This window comes from Schistocerca nitens, chromosome 4 (assembly GCF_023898315.1).
Source record: "Schistocerca nitens isolate TAMUIC-IGC-003100 chromosome 4, iqSchNite1.1, whole genome shotgun sequence".
Classification (NCBI taxonomy): Eukaryota; Metazoa; Arthropoda; class Insecta; order Orthoptera; family Acrididae; genus Schistocerca; species Schistocerca nitens.
Window position 1 is genome coordinate 395,367,805 of NC_064617.1, and position 16,109 is coordinate 395,383,913.

A 16,109-nucleotide genomic window follows, 5' to 3' on the forward strand; every position below is an offset into this window, starting at 1 on the left:
TTTCATAAATTGGTTTAAAGGATGTGTGTATCCAATTGCTTGAAGAGACTTGATAGCAGTTGATAGTCCTTCTGGTGCAATCATTTCTAGGGAAAATAACATACTTCACCACATTTATTCTCAACGTACCACAGATGGCACACCCTTTGAATCAGCCACATGAGGAGGGCATTGAATTCACACAGGCTTTTCAGCACCTTAAAGATGGTCTCAAGTCACCTTTATGTCTGATGCCTTACATACCTGGTCTGCCGCTGACACTGGCGATGGATGTGTCCCAGAATTACATTGTGGTGATTTTGTCACAAAAGTTGTCAGATAGCTCGCAGCACCCAATAGCCTTTGTCTCCAAAATTTTAAATGCTGCGCTGTTCATCTGTTCCCAGATTGAAGAGAAGGCTTCAGCATTCATTTATGATTTAAGAAGCTTCATGTTTTTTTGTATGGCAGTAAGTTTCCTGTTGATTGAACACAAACCCTTAATTTCCTTGTTCAGCCATCGGCCTAAGCTACTAGAGAAGAAGGCAAGCTACCAGATAAGAAGGCACAAAGTTTGCAGCAATACAGTTGTTTTTAATCGGGTATCATTATGAAATATATTTTTGCCCCCATCACCCAACATACCAACACAGGTGCCCTACCCTGCCTCCGTCTTGTCTGCGATGTGGAATTCAATCAAAAGGAAACAGCTGTAAACCACCTTGAGCGAATTCTTGGTGGCAGTGTACGAGGTCACCTTGGCATTGTTCTGTGATCCAGTTATGCAAGGTTTTGTTAGTAGTCCAGAAGTGTCGGTCAGCATGTTTCCTCTCATGTCAAATCACTTTTCCACAATTATTTTGCACTGTGATACTGGCTCAGTGCATAGAAAGCACCTTAATGTTAGCCGTGGAGGACCATTGTGGGTTGTCATTCCACCCTCACTCCACCACTGCATCCTCCAGCTCCACCATGCATCACATTGGGGCGGTACTTTTATACTGGCCTGACATTGATGCTTACATTAAAAGTCTGTGCTGCTCCTGGCATGCCCGCTGCCACAGTTAAGTGTTCACAGCTCAACATGTTTCACTGTGGAACCACCATGACCAGCCTTGGAAGATTGTCCATGTCGATATCGCAAGACCACTAGGGGGCTCTATGTGGTTGCTGGTTGTAGACATTCTCTTGAACTGAATGTCTGTCATATGCATGCACCCCTGCCACCATCTGTGCTGTTAGAGGATTTGTGCCATTGAAGAGGGCACCTTGTACCCTGGCGTCAGACAATGGCCCCAGTTTGTTATCTGAGTTCAAAACCTTCTGTAGCCACAATGGCATTGATCATATAACCACTGCCTCTTTTCATCCCATCACCAACGTGTAGACTGGTCGATCTGGGAAGTCTTGTAGATGTCACCAATCTCGGATGTCTTGCACAGCTTCCTTGTGACATATAGATCCTCGCTCATCAGGCCTGTTCCCATCAGTGGGATCAGTCCAGCCAAAATTGTGCACAAGCAGACACATCACATCCTTGTAGAACTCCTATGTCCTAAGTAGCAGGTGCATCCTGCATACACAACTACCTACATATGAGGCTGCTGTGTCTGGGCATGCATGTTCAGTTGGCATACAGGATGGAGCAAAGCATTGTCAGCTGTTCAACATCGAGGCTGGACACGTTCGCATGGCTTGCCAACCCAACAGCTCCAGTCGCAACTGCAGTCGCAGTCAGTGGCCCTGTCATTACCTCCACCTCAGACCAGATACCAGCTCTCTTCCAACCACATCTTTCTCACTCCCTCTGCCCATCCTGTAACACAGTATGACCTCCACCTCCATAAGCGGCTGAAGGGATCACAATTTGAAAACCTGTGGAGAGACAGCTACTCCCTATGTCCCAACTGCCCGCCACCCTGGTGGCCCTGTCTGTGGAAGTTCTGCCGTTCCAAACCCCCCTCCTCCCCCTAGCAATGTAAAAGATAAACCATCTTATAGAAATGCCTGAGAGAATAAACTAAAAATCTCTTTGGAGAAGATTAAACAAAGGACAAACATAAGAAATAGGCTAAAGAGCACACTCTAAACATGTTTGTTAACATGCAATTCATAGACTAAATTGGAATGAGGGAAAACATTAAAGAAAAGTGGAAAATGAAAGGTCAAATAAGGATGCATAGACATAGATGTACAATATACATTCCGACTCCTAGACAACTCTCTTCTGTTGGTTAAAAATGTTGTACATACATTCTTCTGGAACTAAAGTGTGTTTTAACACAACACCTAATATATTGGTTTAGAATAAGGAAATGGGTCTCAACACTATCAGCAGACTTCGTAAAACAGAGAAAAGTGTGAAAAATGCAGATGGAGAAACTAAGAAAGGAGTGAACATTGTTACCCTCTGGACTCGATGAAAATGAATACTGGAGGCACCTAGATAAAACAAACATGCTTTTCTCATGTACCTGGAAGAAACTTCAGTTGAAAGGGAGAGTCAGATAATTATGGAACATGAAGAATATTGAAAATTTGGTCTGGAAGAAAGAATGGAACAGTAGTATGTGAAAAATAAGCAATAAAAATACATTGAAGGCAAAAAGGCAGGTGAATTGGAATCCGAAAGTGAAAGATTCACACGAATGATTCCTTATGCCAATTTCTAGCTCTTGTCTCTTACATTTGTCAGATTATTTCCCTGAAATGAAATGCCCTCCACATTGCCTTCTTTTCTAGTATGTAGATAATGTCCCTGTGTCTTTATAATTCAGCCTTATCATACCCGTGTAATAGCGTTACTCCAGTTTCCATTTTTTTATATCTGTCTATTTTTCCATTGCACACAGTGCAATTGCAGTAAAATTGTGTGTGGCTGGAGAAGAAACAAATTAGCTACTGTGTCCTTTATTAAAAATACTTTTAGTGTCTGTAAGTAACGCTCGTTGGATATTGTTTGGGAGGATCATGTGTCCCCATTAGTCCAATTGTAGTGTATGACTGTAATTTGAGTCTAGAAAATTCATAGGCTGTGTGCCGTAACTACTTTGTTTCCCATTTTGAACAAGTAATTAGTTTTTCATTTTGATATAGGCACTTCGTAACTTGTCCGTCCTTATTTACCAATTAGTTATCAAAAATCTTCACTTTTATTTGTCCTAGGTCTCAATGAAAGAGCATACTGTTGCATACACATAGTTGCCTACTAGCTATTATGTCTCATTTTAGATATTGTTACAATGAACTTCTTCTTGGTAAGTATTGTCTTCTGGACACTACATGTACTTTCACAATTTATAAGAGAAGATTGTGATATACCTGCCAATTACATCTTACATTTGCATTGTGAAACATTCTAACATTTTGTATATTACTAATGTTCACATAATATTTGTGAAAATCTGCAGGGCAGAACATGTGGCAGAGGAGCTGATACAGTTGTTGCAGAAGGCAGCCAGTGGTTCTGTTTGGATGGTGGAGAAGAACCAGCCAGCACGGGAGATACATTTTACTACCCAGTAAACAGTGGTTTTACTGTTATGACAAGTTTAATTGCACAAGTAGCCTGTTGAAGTGCATCTAACACACTACAAATATTATGCACAATTTTCTTCCGGAGCTTTGCAGATTTATGGGCTTTTTGTGGCTTTTCATTCAAGTCACATTTATCATATGTACATTATGTAATTTGGCCTAAACATTTGTATATTTGTTGATATTTATGCACTCTATGTTACACTTAAGAAAGAACAGAATGACTGTTCACCTTTTTTCTAGAATTGATAACAATATTGGTTAAGAGAGGACATGATTACATACTACCAACTTGCTGTGTACATGTGATGGGAGCTAGAAGCATATAAGGGTAAACATGGAATTTTGTTGATGCAGTGGACCATTTTGGGAAGGAAAGACTTACCGATTATTCAGTGAGCCAAAGGGATAGTGCTTAAACATGTAATTTACCTCTAATAAGTCACTGATATTTTCTTCTGTAAGAGGCCACTTTGTGTTCAGACCGTTAGTACTGCTGCTGTCCTCTTTTATTAAAACAAATAAATAAATAAGCTAGAAGTAACTTCTGATGATAATCTTTTTAGTCCAAATTTGTGTAGTGTAATGGTTCAGGTGGTAATTATCTGCATTGTTTACAAAAGTACCGAATTTTACAGAAAAGGATATTAATATTAGTAAGAGCTACATTTAAGATAATTCTAGCTTATACACAAATCCCAGTAAATTGTAACCTATTAAGTCACTTTCTACGCCATTAAAGTGAAAGCTTGGCTGTACTTCCCAAGGCTGATTCACCTGTCAGACATGTCTAAAGAAAGTAATAATGCAAGGTGGTCAGAAAATGGAAGGGTCATAAAATGGAGTATAAAATGAAGGAGTATAAAATTATTGCAGTGGAGGAGGAGGTGGGGTCATCCAGTTGAGAGAGAGAGAGAGAGAGAGAGAGAGAGAGAGAGAGATAGAGGATAAATATGTCAACCTGTTAAACTGATAAGCAAGCATACAAAGAAATTTGAGTAGAGTATTATTTAGCATGGTGAACTGGTTATTTGGCTAGGGGGGCAGCACATTACATTCTCCAGTGACATTGCAAGTTTCCACAGTTATGTCTCTTGTTTTGTCATTTGCTGTTTAAGTCACTAATGTGTTTCAGTTGCTGATGATAGTGCCAGCTCTCTTTCAGATCTGTGCAACCTGATTTTGTTGTATTTCAGTTTCCTCAATCATCTAAGTATCTCTCCTCCAATAGCCATAACGTATTTTTTTGGCATTTACATTCTCTTAATGTCACAACAGTGATACGTAATGACACAAGACCAAAAGCAGACTGACCACATGGTATAGATATTGGCACTTTTTGACTAGTAATGCTGAGGTCCCAGTTTTTGTCCTGCTGATTACCTCAAATTTTTCTCACATTGGTGCTCCTTAATTAATGCCTATAGTTTGATGTCATTGTCTCCGAATATTTGTAATTTTTTCTGTCCAGTTTTATTTGATACTATGAAGTAAGTATCCCTGTTACAGTCACAGAGAAGTGAAAGTGTAATGGAACTTTGCATTTAAAACAATGAAGCACTGCCTGGAATTGTTGTTTGACAGTGCTACTCACACAGAGTCACTTTGCGACATTCATTCACAGTGTAGTAGGCATGAAGCCACAGTTGATCTAAATAAACCACTGGCTGCTTTTAATTCTGGTGCTAAATTTTTCATAAAAATCTATTATGGTATGCTGTGTTTGCAAGTATGTAGTCTCATCCATACAATGTTGTTGTGGTTTTCAGTCCTGAGACTGGTTTGATGCAGCTCTCCATGCTACTCTATCCTATGCAAGCTTCTTCATCTCCCAGTACCTACTGCAACCTACATCCTTCTGAATCTGCTTAGTGTATTGATCTCTTGGTCTCCCTCTACGATTTTTACCCACCACGCTGCCCTCCAATGCTAAATCTGTGATCCCCTGATGCCTCAAAACATGTCCTACCAACCGATCCCTTCTTCTAGTCAAGTTGTGCCACAAACTTCTCTTCTCCCCAATCCTATTCAATACCTCCTCATTAGTTATGTGATCTACCCACCTTATCTTCAGCAATCCATACAATATGAATAGTTAATTCTGCCACCTTTTGGAATCAAATCCTGTAGATAGAACAGTTTTTCCTCAGAGTTTCTTTGCTAGCCTGCAAGTCCAAAGTCTTTGCAGTAAAAGTTTTGAAGTTTTTGCAAAAAGAATTTTTCCTTTTCCTGTTCATAATGTTGCAGAACTTTCTATCTAATAGTGTAGTTATCTTTATCAGTGAAACATATATTTCATGCATTTTGTGTATTCTGGTTTGGGGTAGATACTTGAATCCTGCTCTACTTGACATCGTGTCCCTCTTTCGGTAATTTGCACATGAATGACTTGCTCAATTTTCTCTTGTCAACATTTGCTTTTACATTCTGATGCCTTCTCGGGGCTATCACACACTTCTCATAAAATTTATGAAGTTAACAGCATATTGTCACGGCTTCCTATTAAAATATTTTTCGCGATCACTTTTCATGCCTGCACCGTGAGGTAACATCATGTGCTACTTTGAATTGGAATGTGACTATACCTAATTATGAGTCAGAGTTAGTTTGCGCTATGGCCCAATAGTCACTTCACCTTGCCAAGTATGAGAAGACATTGTTTTGGTTGTTGTACTGATCCAGTGACAGGAAAGTATAAATAATGAGACAGGAAAGTACAGGTCCTCTTTAACTCACATGCCCAAAGTTATGTGATCAGAATTAAAATCCTTGATGTTGAATTTTAGGTTAATTTCTATTTGGTGGTAGAATTTTCTGATGCATAGGTTGACCATGTAGCATTATCACAGTATCACATTAGTATTTGTATAAGTGTGAATTGTTACTGTGTTTTAATAAAAAAAAGAGTAACCCTTACATTTGTTCATTAGTATGACTTGTAATGTTCTTAATCTGTGACTGCTGCATATCACAGATGTAAACATAAATAATAGTATACTGAAGAAGATGGACTGTTAAATATCTCAAAAGGATTATTCAGAATACCAGAAGAAAGTAGCAAATCTGTAATTCTCTGTTAGATTCACAGATACATGGTATCTTTTGTGTTTCCAAATTAGTTTTACATTGACTGTATTGTATCTAGCATCAATCTTACTAGGCATAACTTTAAGTAAGCCCAACTAAAATATTTATTTTGCAGTACACACAATAAATGTGATATGTAGTATTTTATAACGGAATGCCTGTTTTTGAGGTGATATGCTGCTGACCAAGGATATGCCTAAAAACAGCACAAAGATCAGTTTATTCGACTTAACTCATGGGATACAGGGAAATAGAGGAGAAAATGGGAAATTATTAAGATAAGTGTGTAAACAGTGATACTGATAAACAAAGCAGTGCCGAATAATATGTAGGAATGAGATTAAAAAAATGATACCTATAACTATGACAGTCACTGACTTGAATGAATGATGAGCATCCTGACAACATAGCTATGCTGTACTTCCTTCAGTTTAAATCAATCAATGGAAAAGACAGGATGGAATAATGACAGTATTATGAAAAAGATAGATTACTGCTCTCCATATAGTGGAGATGTTGAGTCACAAGCAGACACAACAGAAAGACTGGTAAACAAGTAAGCTTTCAACCAAAATTCCTTCTTGTGAATTAGACAACACACACACACGACCACTGTCTCTAGTTGCTGACAGCCAGACAGTGGTCATAAGTGTGTGTGTGTGTGTGTGTGTGTGTGTGTGTGTGTGTGTGTGTGTGTGTGTGTTTGTCTAATTCAGAAGGTCTTTTGAATGAAAGGTTACTTGTTCAGCAGTCTTTTTGTTGTGCCTGTCTGCGACTCAACGTCTCCTCTATATAGTGAGTAGCTAGCTATCCTTTTTACATTATTGTCTTCCGTTAGTTGTCTATTGAAGATTTTCTAACTAGCAACTTTCATAATAAGAATTTTTTATGATAAGAGTAATGAGTTATAGTGTGTCATTTGTAACAGTAGTGGTACACTGTATCCACTGTTCACATTATGAAGCATTTGCTGATGCATATCAAAGGCAACACAATAGAAAGATTGTATTGCCTGGTGGCAGTTATGAAAAGACGTATTCAGAATTGAATTTTATACTTTTCACCGATATAAAAGATAAATTATAAAAAGTAGCACTGCCAACTGACATGTGTAGAAGCACACCCTGGTGCATTAAAAAATGGTCTTTTCTTTTTTTTTTTAAATAATATTCACCCTTCAAGGTCTGTGAGCTAGTAGTGGAACCAAGTTCTCTTATTAGCCACTATGGTGTTTTTGTGCATGACATATTTCAAAGAGAGAGGAAACTATTTTCTGAGCCTGTATTTATAGTGTTATTTGTGCTGGTTGTCTCAGAAGCAGGACCACTTTCCTTCAACTTTAACAATGCTTCATTACATAGATTTCCAGCTGAAACTGTAACTTTATGTTCTCATCGTTTCGTGCCAAGACAAGGAAGGAAAATGGAACAAGAACTGCACAGAAAAGAACACTGGACGAGATTTTCCAATAAAATGAATGGAGAGTGTGGCGCAATAAATCCACTGCCTAAACTCATGTGATTTACTTCGTTAATTGGTCTTCCCAGTTATTTAAAATCTCATGTAATGATTCATCTGAAATTAACACATATGTACAGAAGACAGCTTCTGTAAAATTTTGTAAAACCTACCCACTATTTGTTTTGTGAAATGTGATGTTACATAACTGATTTGTGTGGAAAAAAGAAAGACGTGTTATAATTTTAAAGTGGAAAACAGTAAATTAAAATAAATAAATTATGGGAATGTGCATTTTCTGCAGTATAATGCTGATACGGATTTAAAAAATAACTATATTTTCTCAGGTTTTAAATTAAGGTATACTTCTGCACTCTAGTAATTTGTCTTGAAGACACATATTGTGCTTTCAGGAGGGGAAGGTTGTTCATGTGTGAAGAGGAAATATGCTCTCCCCTTTTAGTATCATATTCGCTATTCCATTAATATTTTATCCATTGGTGTGTGTATCTGTTTCACTGATTTGCTGTTTTTTCACCATAAGTTGAAAGTGCATTCACTTCTGTCACAATTTATATAGTTTTGTATTTCACACAGAATTTTGTAAAAGTACATTTTAAGGCTATATTTTCATCTGGTAGGTCTTCCATCATTCAAGTATAGGAGTTGGTTTTGGCTTCTATAGTTTTGGAAAGTTGTATAAAACCACAAAGTCTGTAGCTGTGGTATGTCCCTTCAGTATTATAAAATGGTTGAAATTCAATTAAGTGATATTTTGATGTATCTGATTGTATTAAGTGACTTTATACATAAAATTTTGAATGGGTGGTACAACAGAACAGAACAGACCAGGCCTTGGCAGAGTCATATTTTCTTTTACATGTTGCTGATATTTGTGTGTCTCACATATGTGATTTATTGAAAGGCTCTAAGGTGATACAAAATCTTCTTTCCAGATAACTTGATACACCATAACATTGAGAATTACAGGTCAACTAAGTTGTGCGCAAGTCATTGAATATTAAATGACAGAAATAATGTAAACTTCCTGATACTGTACCATTTATTACATGAACTGATGTGTTCTTACTAGTATGTGTTTCAAATTATCTAGCTAAATAATTCATAACATCTATATCTTCCAACCAAAGAATGTTAGGTCATATATGACATTTTCTTTTGACCAATATAGGAATTTTAGAATGTTGCACATGAACGGAAGTGTAATAAATAGATGTTGTGCAACAACTGTAACATTCTCTTCACATGTAACAACAGGTGGTGGTTCTTTGTTTAATTGAAAGTTCTGTAATGGCAACTAATTGACAGTGTATTTTAAAATTCAGGAATGCGATTACAGAAAACTAAATTCTAGAAACAATTTAAATCAGCACTGAGGAACATCTCAAGCAAATTAAGAGACACCTGGGAACCAGCATTGTTACTGTATATTAAATTTGACATGCATACTAGTGTAGTTCTGATCAAAAGCCTCTGTCTGTTTGTTTAAAAGCAACATTATGTGTGTGTTTGCACTATTACTTAATGCTATCTCTCATCATCCATTGGCAATGACTTTAGGTCCTGCATTATTTCAGTGCACACAGCCTTTATAAGTGTTACAGATTACCCTTCACGGTGTCCTTAGCTGTTGTCTTTTGTCTCTCTCATTCCAAGGAAGAAAATGCTCATCCAAAAAACTCATCATTTGGTGTTTATTCTTAATGTGTCTGTCCAATCTCATTTGTGTATTTCCTTGCAGAATAACTAACTATAAAAATGAAGCAAATAGCAAATATAGTATTTCTGTTAACAAAAGATTTGTTACAGTTGTTAGAACACAATACTTGTATTCTGATGATATGAGCTATCACAATTTAGATTTTCTGTTGTTTCCCAAAGATAAATGGCTTTTCCATAGGACTCAGACAATTTTCTTTCTCTATAAAAACTTGGGCTCTGTATCTAGTGATCTTGTTATTGGTAGGGCACTATATCTTACTAAATAGCTTCCTTATGAACTTAAGTTCTCTTTCTCTTGTTCTCTCATATTCTCAAACATGATCACAGTTTACTTGCTCTCCATCTAATTTGGTTATTTTCTATACATTTTACATCAGGATTTTTTCCAAATGTTTTCATTAAAGTATTCATTGCATAATTTTATCAAAATTATGTTACTAGATTTGTAATCCTCAGGTTTTCTCTGCATGATTGATTACTCATGTGCTTCCAGATGTTCTGCTGAATTTTTATTTTCATTCTAACCACAATATTTCAAAGATAGACCCTACTGTCTTCTTCAGGTGCTGGGAGTTTTGCTGTTATTTATACCTGTTGCCCAGAGTCCAACCACAGTGGTTGGAGCTTTGTTGCTATGTGTGCTTCCTGCCTGGATTCTTAACCAGACTGGTCCAGGCAGCAGGTACACACAGCAGTAAAGCGCAGAGCACCTGAAGAAGACAGCTGTGTTGGTCATCGAAATATTGTACGTACAATGAAAACAACCACCTTGATGCACACTATTAACTGGTTTTCTAGTTTAACCCAAAGAACAGTAATTTTATGAGACAGTAACTTGTGTATATACCATGAAAAGCTAACATGAATAAGATTTAACTAGTAATAATTTTAAGTGCCGTTAAATATTTCTAATTGTAATTTTTGTTTTGTGTAAACTTATTCAAAATTTCTAATTATCATCCAGAGAAGAGGGAACCACAAAAGCTTTCAAACATGGGGGCAAATTAGCTGGTCTACTTGTCAATATAACCATTCAATGTTACATATAATAAAACATTGATAACTTTTATTGTAAGAAAAAAGAGTGATGGGGAGGAAGATGGCATATGGTCATCAGTGGTGCTTTCAGTGTTAAAATTCATGAAATATATACTAAATCTATTAAAGACTTTGCATGACTGACTGGCAAAAGGCCAACAAAAATATCAGTGCTTTAATTTTAATTGTGAACATTTTAGGCTAGGCTTTACTGTGACTTAATGTTTTAATTTTAAGTTACATGCCAGTTCCATTGCATTTAGTTATATAAGTAATATTCATAGAATTCTTTTATGTAGATACAATTGTGTTCATCAGAAGGATGATTAGTTAATTTGATAGAAGTATTTTATCAGATTTGCATCAGAGAAGACTGAATATAATGGGAAACATCAGTGTGTAATGATTTTCACATCTGATATGTAAAATCAGAATGCAGTACTTAGCCAATCTTTTCTTTTACACATCCTCCTTTCTCTTAAGTAAACAGTCTCGATAAATTAAAAAAATAAATAAAAGCTACATGTTGCACCTGAAGCATATGAAAATCTTGTGTTACTCTTGATATATTTTTATGATGGCTGAGTTTTATACTTCCTGACTATTTCAATTTAAGTTTTGTATAAATACAACCTAGTAGACCTGGTTGATTATAGGCCTCACAGGGCACTAATAATATCAAAATGAATGTGTGCCTTTTTATTTAATAAGGGATCAATAACCATCCTGCTCTCACAAAAGCACATGAACTTTTGTACTAAACTTCAAATAACCCACAAATACGAGATTTGAAATACCTCAGAAGACACCTTTCATGGTTAAACTTTTTGTAATAATGGATATTCACACTGTAACTACTAGCACACTCCTGGAAATTAATTGCTTTGGAATTTTTTTGTTGTATTTCATATAATCATGCACTAGTATGTACTTAAACTCTTTTTAACTATATATTGGAAGAAAAATTGCCTTTGATGGTTTTTTATAAGTATCAAACAGTAAAATATACAAAAATGTAATTATAGGGCTATGTCTTGTAAGTACAAATGTTGCTGGCTCTGTATTATGTATACAGATACATTTTTAACATTTTCTATTCTGTTTGTAATATACTCAGCAGTTGTTTTGATAACTGACTAGTCCATGCAATGTTTTTATATCAAAAGTTGAAATATGTTTTGTAAAGATTTTACAGTAAATTAAGATATAATTTATGAATGTAGCGAACTTTTAGGTGCTTTGTCCATGTAGATTGGAATGTATGTTGAATGGCATTTTGAAAGTCTTATAATCATGTCTCTAAACATTTCTGGATGTTACCAGATGCGAGACATTTGTATTGCAGTTGATGTAGAAAGCAAGCTTGTAACAGAATGAAACATTTCTGGATAAGTATAAACTGTAGCAAAGCAACTAGTACCAATTCATGCTACCTACACAAAATAAGCAATGCTTTGCTTTAAAATTCAGTTTTGACTGTTTTCTTGTAAAAGAAAAGGAGCAAACTTCGAATTGTGTCTCGAAGCAGACTGTACCAAAACACTGAACAATAATTTGATAAAATATTACTGTATTCCAGGCTTTTTTGATGCTTGACAAATTATTTTGCAAAAGGAAGCCAAATTTTTCTCATTAGTTAAAACATTGTACCTGTTGTGTAACTGATTGATTGTTAATTCTAGTCCTATTGTACCAAATAAAGCTTAAAAAAGTGCACATGCTGTTTACTTACTACTTTTTGCAAGCACTTAAACCTTTTTGACTGGCTTGATGTCTAGGGTAAACAAGTCAGTTTAAAAGAGCTTGTGCTTTGAGAACCATCTCTGCAACACTGTTAACTTGAGTATTCGAAACTGGTCCTGCTGGAAACATTACTTTATAAAGACATAAGTGTCACACTGTGGGAGTTACACTATCACTCATAATGTGAGTACACTTAGGCAGCATCATACTGTTAACATATCCAACAAAATATTCAGGACCCTTGGGGAGACAAGAGCATGCAAATGAAAGTGCTGGCAAGTGAAAGTGCATGTCTAGACTCTTCATAAAACATGAATGAGACTCGTGGGAGCATTTCTGATGTGATTGTGTGGGAGCTCACACTCTTGTGGAATGGGTCAAAAGGATGATCCATAAATGGGGGTGTGGCTTTCTCTTCACAGCAATCAGCATGCATAGAACTTGCTTGCAACATCCAATGACGCACAAAGCATATTCACTAATTTCATCTGAACTATATCATTTGTTTGGTGTGAGTAGAAGACCACTGTACTACACTCAGTACTTGTAATACATACTGATGGCAGCGAAGAGGAATTGTGAGCATTCCATATTTCATGAATGCTCCAGGATACAAAGTGCTATGTCATATTTGTTTTCAGAAACAAAAATAGAATAGGCTTGAACTGCCAGAAATTATTTTAAGGCACTCAGTCATCAACTAGTAAGTTATTGGTGCTCAAACTGCTAATAACAATATGTTAGGGGCTGAAAGTTTTTATACGTATTTCAGGGACTAAACTTTTCCATTGTTTCATCATAAGTATGTAGGAACTTCAGAAAGTAAATTACACATGTTGTCCCACACAACAGAGACAGAACATTGTCAGTAAAGTGTACACATGCCGGTTTCCTGCAGACATAGTTTAATGCATTTGGGTAGCAGGTACATCTGTGCACAAGTGAAATTGCATGGAAATTGGAGACATACTCGAAACTGAAGTACAATGAACAGTAAGATTCTTGTGAGCAAAAGTCTAATTTGAATATAGATTCTCTGTGAAATCTTGGTACTTTATGGAGCAAATCCAATGTCACATCCATTCATAGTGAAATGGTGCCAATAATTTAACCATGATCCACAGAAGTGAGTGAGGCATACAGTCCAGATCTTGCACCATGAGATTTTAATCTTTTAGACAAGCTTGAAAGTATATCCTTTTATTTGGGGGAGGGGGGAGCGTGAGATTTTGCAACAATGAGGATGTATAGGTTCTTGAATGGCTATGTGAAACAGAAGTTGGTTATCATCATCAAGGGATTGAATGATCGGTACAGTGTTCCGACCATTGTTTATAGGATACTTGGTGACTATGTCAAAAAAAAGTCATGTATTTGTATCACTTTGAAGTGCAGTGTGCAATATTCAGTAACAGTTACTTGGCCTGCCATGATAATGTGCAACTTTTTGAAGTTTCCTTGTATGATACATATGTAGGAGATCGGTTTTCTTTACACTAGCCTTATGTTATTACATATTTGTGCTCTTTATCACATACGTGTGGGGATTATGAAGTAACATTCTATTCACCCTTGGGCATAGCACTCAGGAATATGGCACTACATCAGGGCTTAACAACTGGCCGGTTTTGAGCGCGAGTACTCGCGTCTGCTCAGGCACGTGCTCGCAAGCAGGTGCAAGGTCGCGGAGTAGGGAGGGAGGGGAAATACGCGCGCACGTTTGAATAGGGCCGCAGCTTCCCTATTGAAATCGCGCCGACTGTGTAACGTTTAAAGTACTACAATCAGCTCTAACAGTCACTTCGCTGGTTAAGAATCATGTCAAGTCGCCGTTGTGTAACCCCAACCATGCTTTCGCAGTTGGGAGGAATTGTATCTGTTTACAGACAAAGATGGTGTTGCAAAATGTTTAGTATGTCACAAAACGCTGAATTCTTTTAGGAAATTTAATTTGCAGCGACATTATATGTCGTACCATGCGAAAGACTACAGAAGTGGAAAATGTGATGGACCAGATCGTGCACAGGAAGTTATTAAACTTAAAAGAAAGCTATCCGAAGAAGATCTGGACGACGAAGAAAAATCAACTGAGGCAGCTCTTAGAGTGAGTTACAAAATTGCTTTGCTTTTAGCAAAATCCCTACGCCCCTTCACTGATGGCGATTTAATAAAAGAATTTTTGGTAGTTGCAGCGGAACATTTGTGTCCATCTCAAGTTGAACAGTTTCGGATTGTGCCATTATCTAACATGACCATTATGCGTCGCATACAGGACATGGCAGACGACATCCAGAGCCAGCTTGCAAATATCTGTAAAGATTTTATGGCTTATTCTCTAGCTCTGGACGAAAGTGTTGATATCACTGGAACAGCGCAGCTTGCCATATTTATTAGAGGTGTTAAAAGAGATCTTCATGTGAGGGAGGAGCTACTCGATGTAGTAGCCATGAAGAACACTACAACCGGATGTGATATTTTAAGTAGTATTGAAGAAAGTGTTGAAAATATAGGATTGTCGGGGAATTCTCTAGTTTCACTTTTACTGTGTGATCCACCAGGAAAACTTATGTGCAAAGAGTATCACTCTAAAAAATGTGATGAGTGTTGTTGTTCGTACAACCAATTATAGAAGGAAGCATGGGCTACAACACAGGCAATTTAAAAGCTTTCTTGAGGATGTAGAAAGCCAGTGTGGTAGCCTGCCTTATTACAGCGAGGTCCGCTGGCTTAGTCGTGGCGAATTATTAAATCGATTTTTTTGCCTATTAGATGAGATAAATATGTTCATGGAAATAAATAACATGTGTGTTCCTGAATTGAAAGAGCCTTCATGGAAATGTGATCTCGCATTCCTGGCAGATTTAACTATCCATCTGAATGCTTTGAACATTTCACTACAAGGTAAAGATCTGCTAATTACTCATTTCATAGATCGAGTACAAGCTTTTAAAATGAAATTGACACTTTGGGTGAGTCAGCTGGAAACAGGAAATCTAGCTCATTTTCCTAAATTATCATCCATGCAAGATGTTCACAAAGACTGTGAACGTTATTCACATAGTTTAGTTGCCCTTAAGGAAGAATTTGATCAACGCTTTCAAGATCTGACAGCACTAGGCAGTGATTTTGATGTGTTGTCCTCTCCATATTCAGCGAATATTGAAGAGATTCGTCCTGAGCTGGAACTAGAAATTATTGACCTGCAGTGTGACATAGAATACAGAGACAAATTTCAGAAGAAGAAAAACATTTTGGAATTCTACAGACATTTCCCTCAGGATAGATTTCCTCGTTTGCACAAACTGGCGGCTACAATAATATTAACGTTCGGTTCCACGTATGTTTGTGAACAACTGTTCTCTGCAATGAAATGTAACAAGACGCGCCTGAGAAACGCATTGTCTGATCGAAATTTAAACTGCACGCTGCGCCTACGATGCACAAGAACAGTTACTCCGAACATGGACGCAATTATAAAGGGCAAAAAGTACAAGATAACCGATAATGCCACACTTCAGTGACAC

At 36.9% G+C, this 16,109-nt stretch overlaps 1 protein-coding gene across 1 annotated transcript in view; it reads left to right on the forward strand.

The window, feature by feature from the left end:
* The window catches only part of LOC126251712 (15-hydroxyprostaglandin dehydrogenase [NAD(+)]-like), a 101,286-nt gene extending 95,698 nt beyond the window's left edge, over positions 1–5,588 (forward strand). Inside the window, exon 6 of the mRNA XM_049952306.1 lies at positions 3,390–5,588. Within this exon, the coding sequence (XP_049808263.1) occupies positions 3,390–3,504 (115 nt within the window). The 3' untranslated portion in view covers positions 3,505–5,588. The remainder of the gene's footprint in view (positions 1–3,389) is intronic.
* The last annotated feature ends 10,521 nt before the right edge of the window (positions 5,589–16,109 follow it).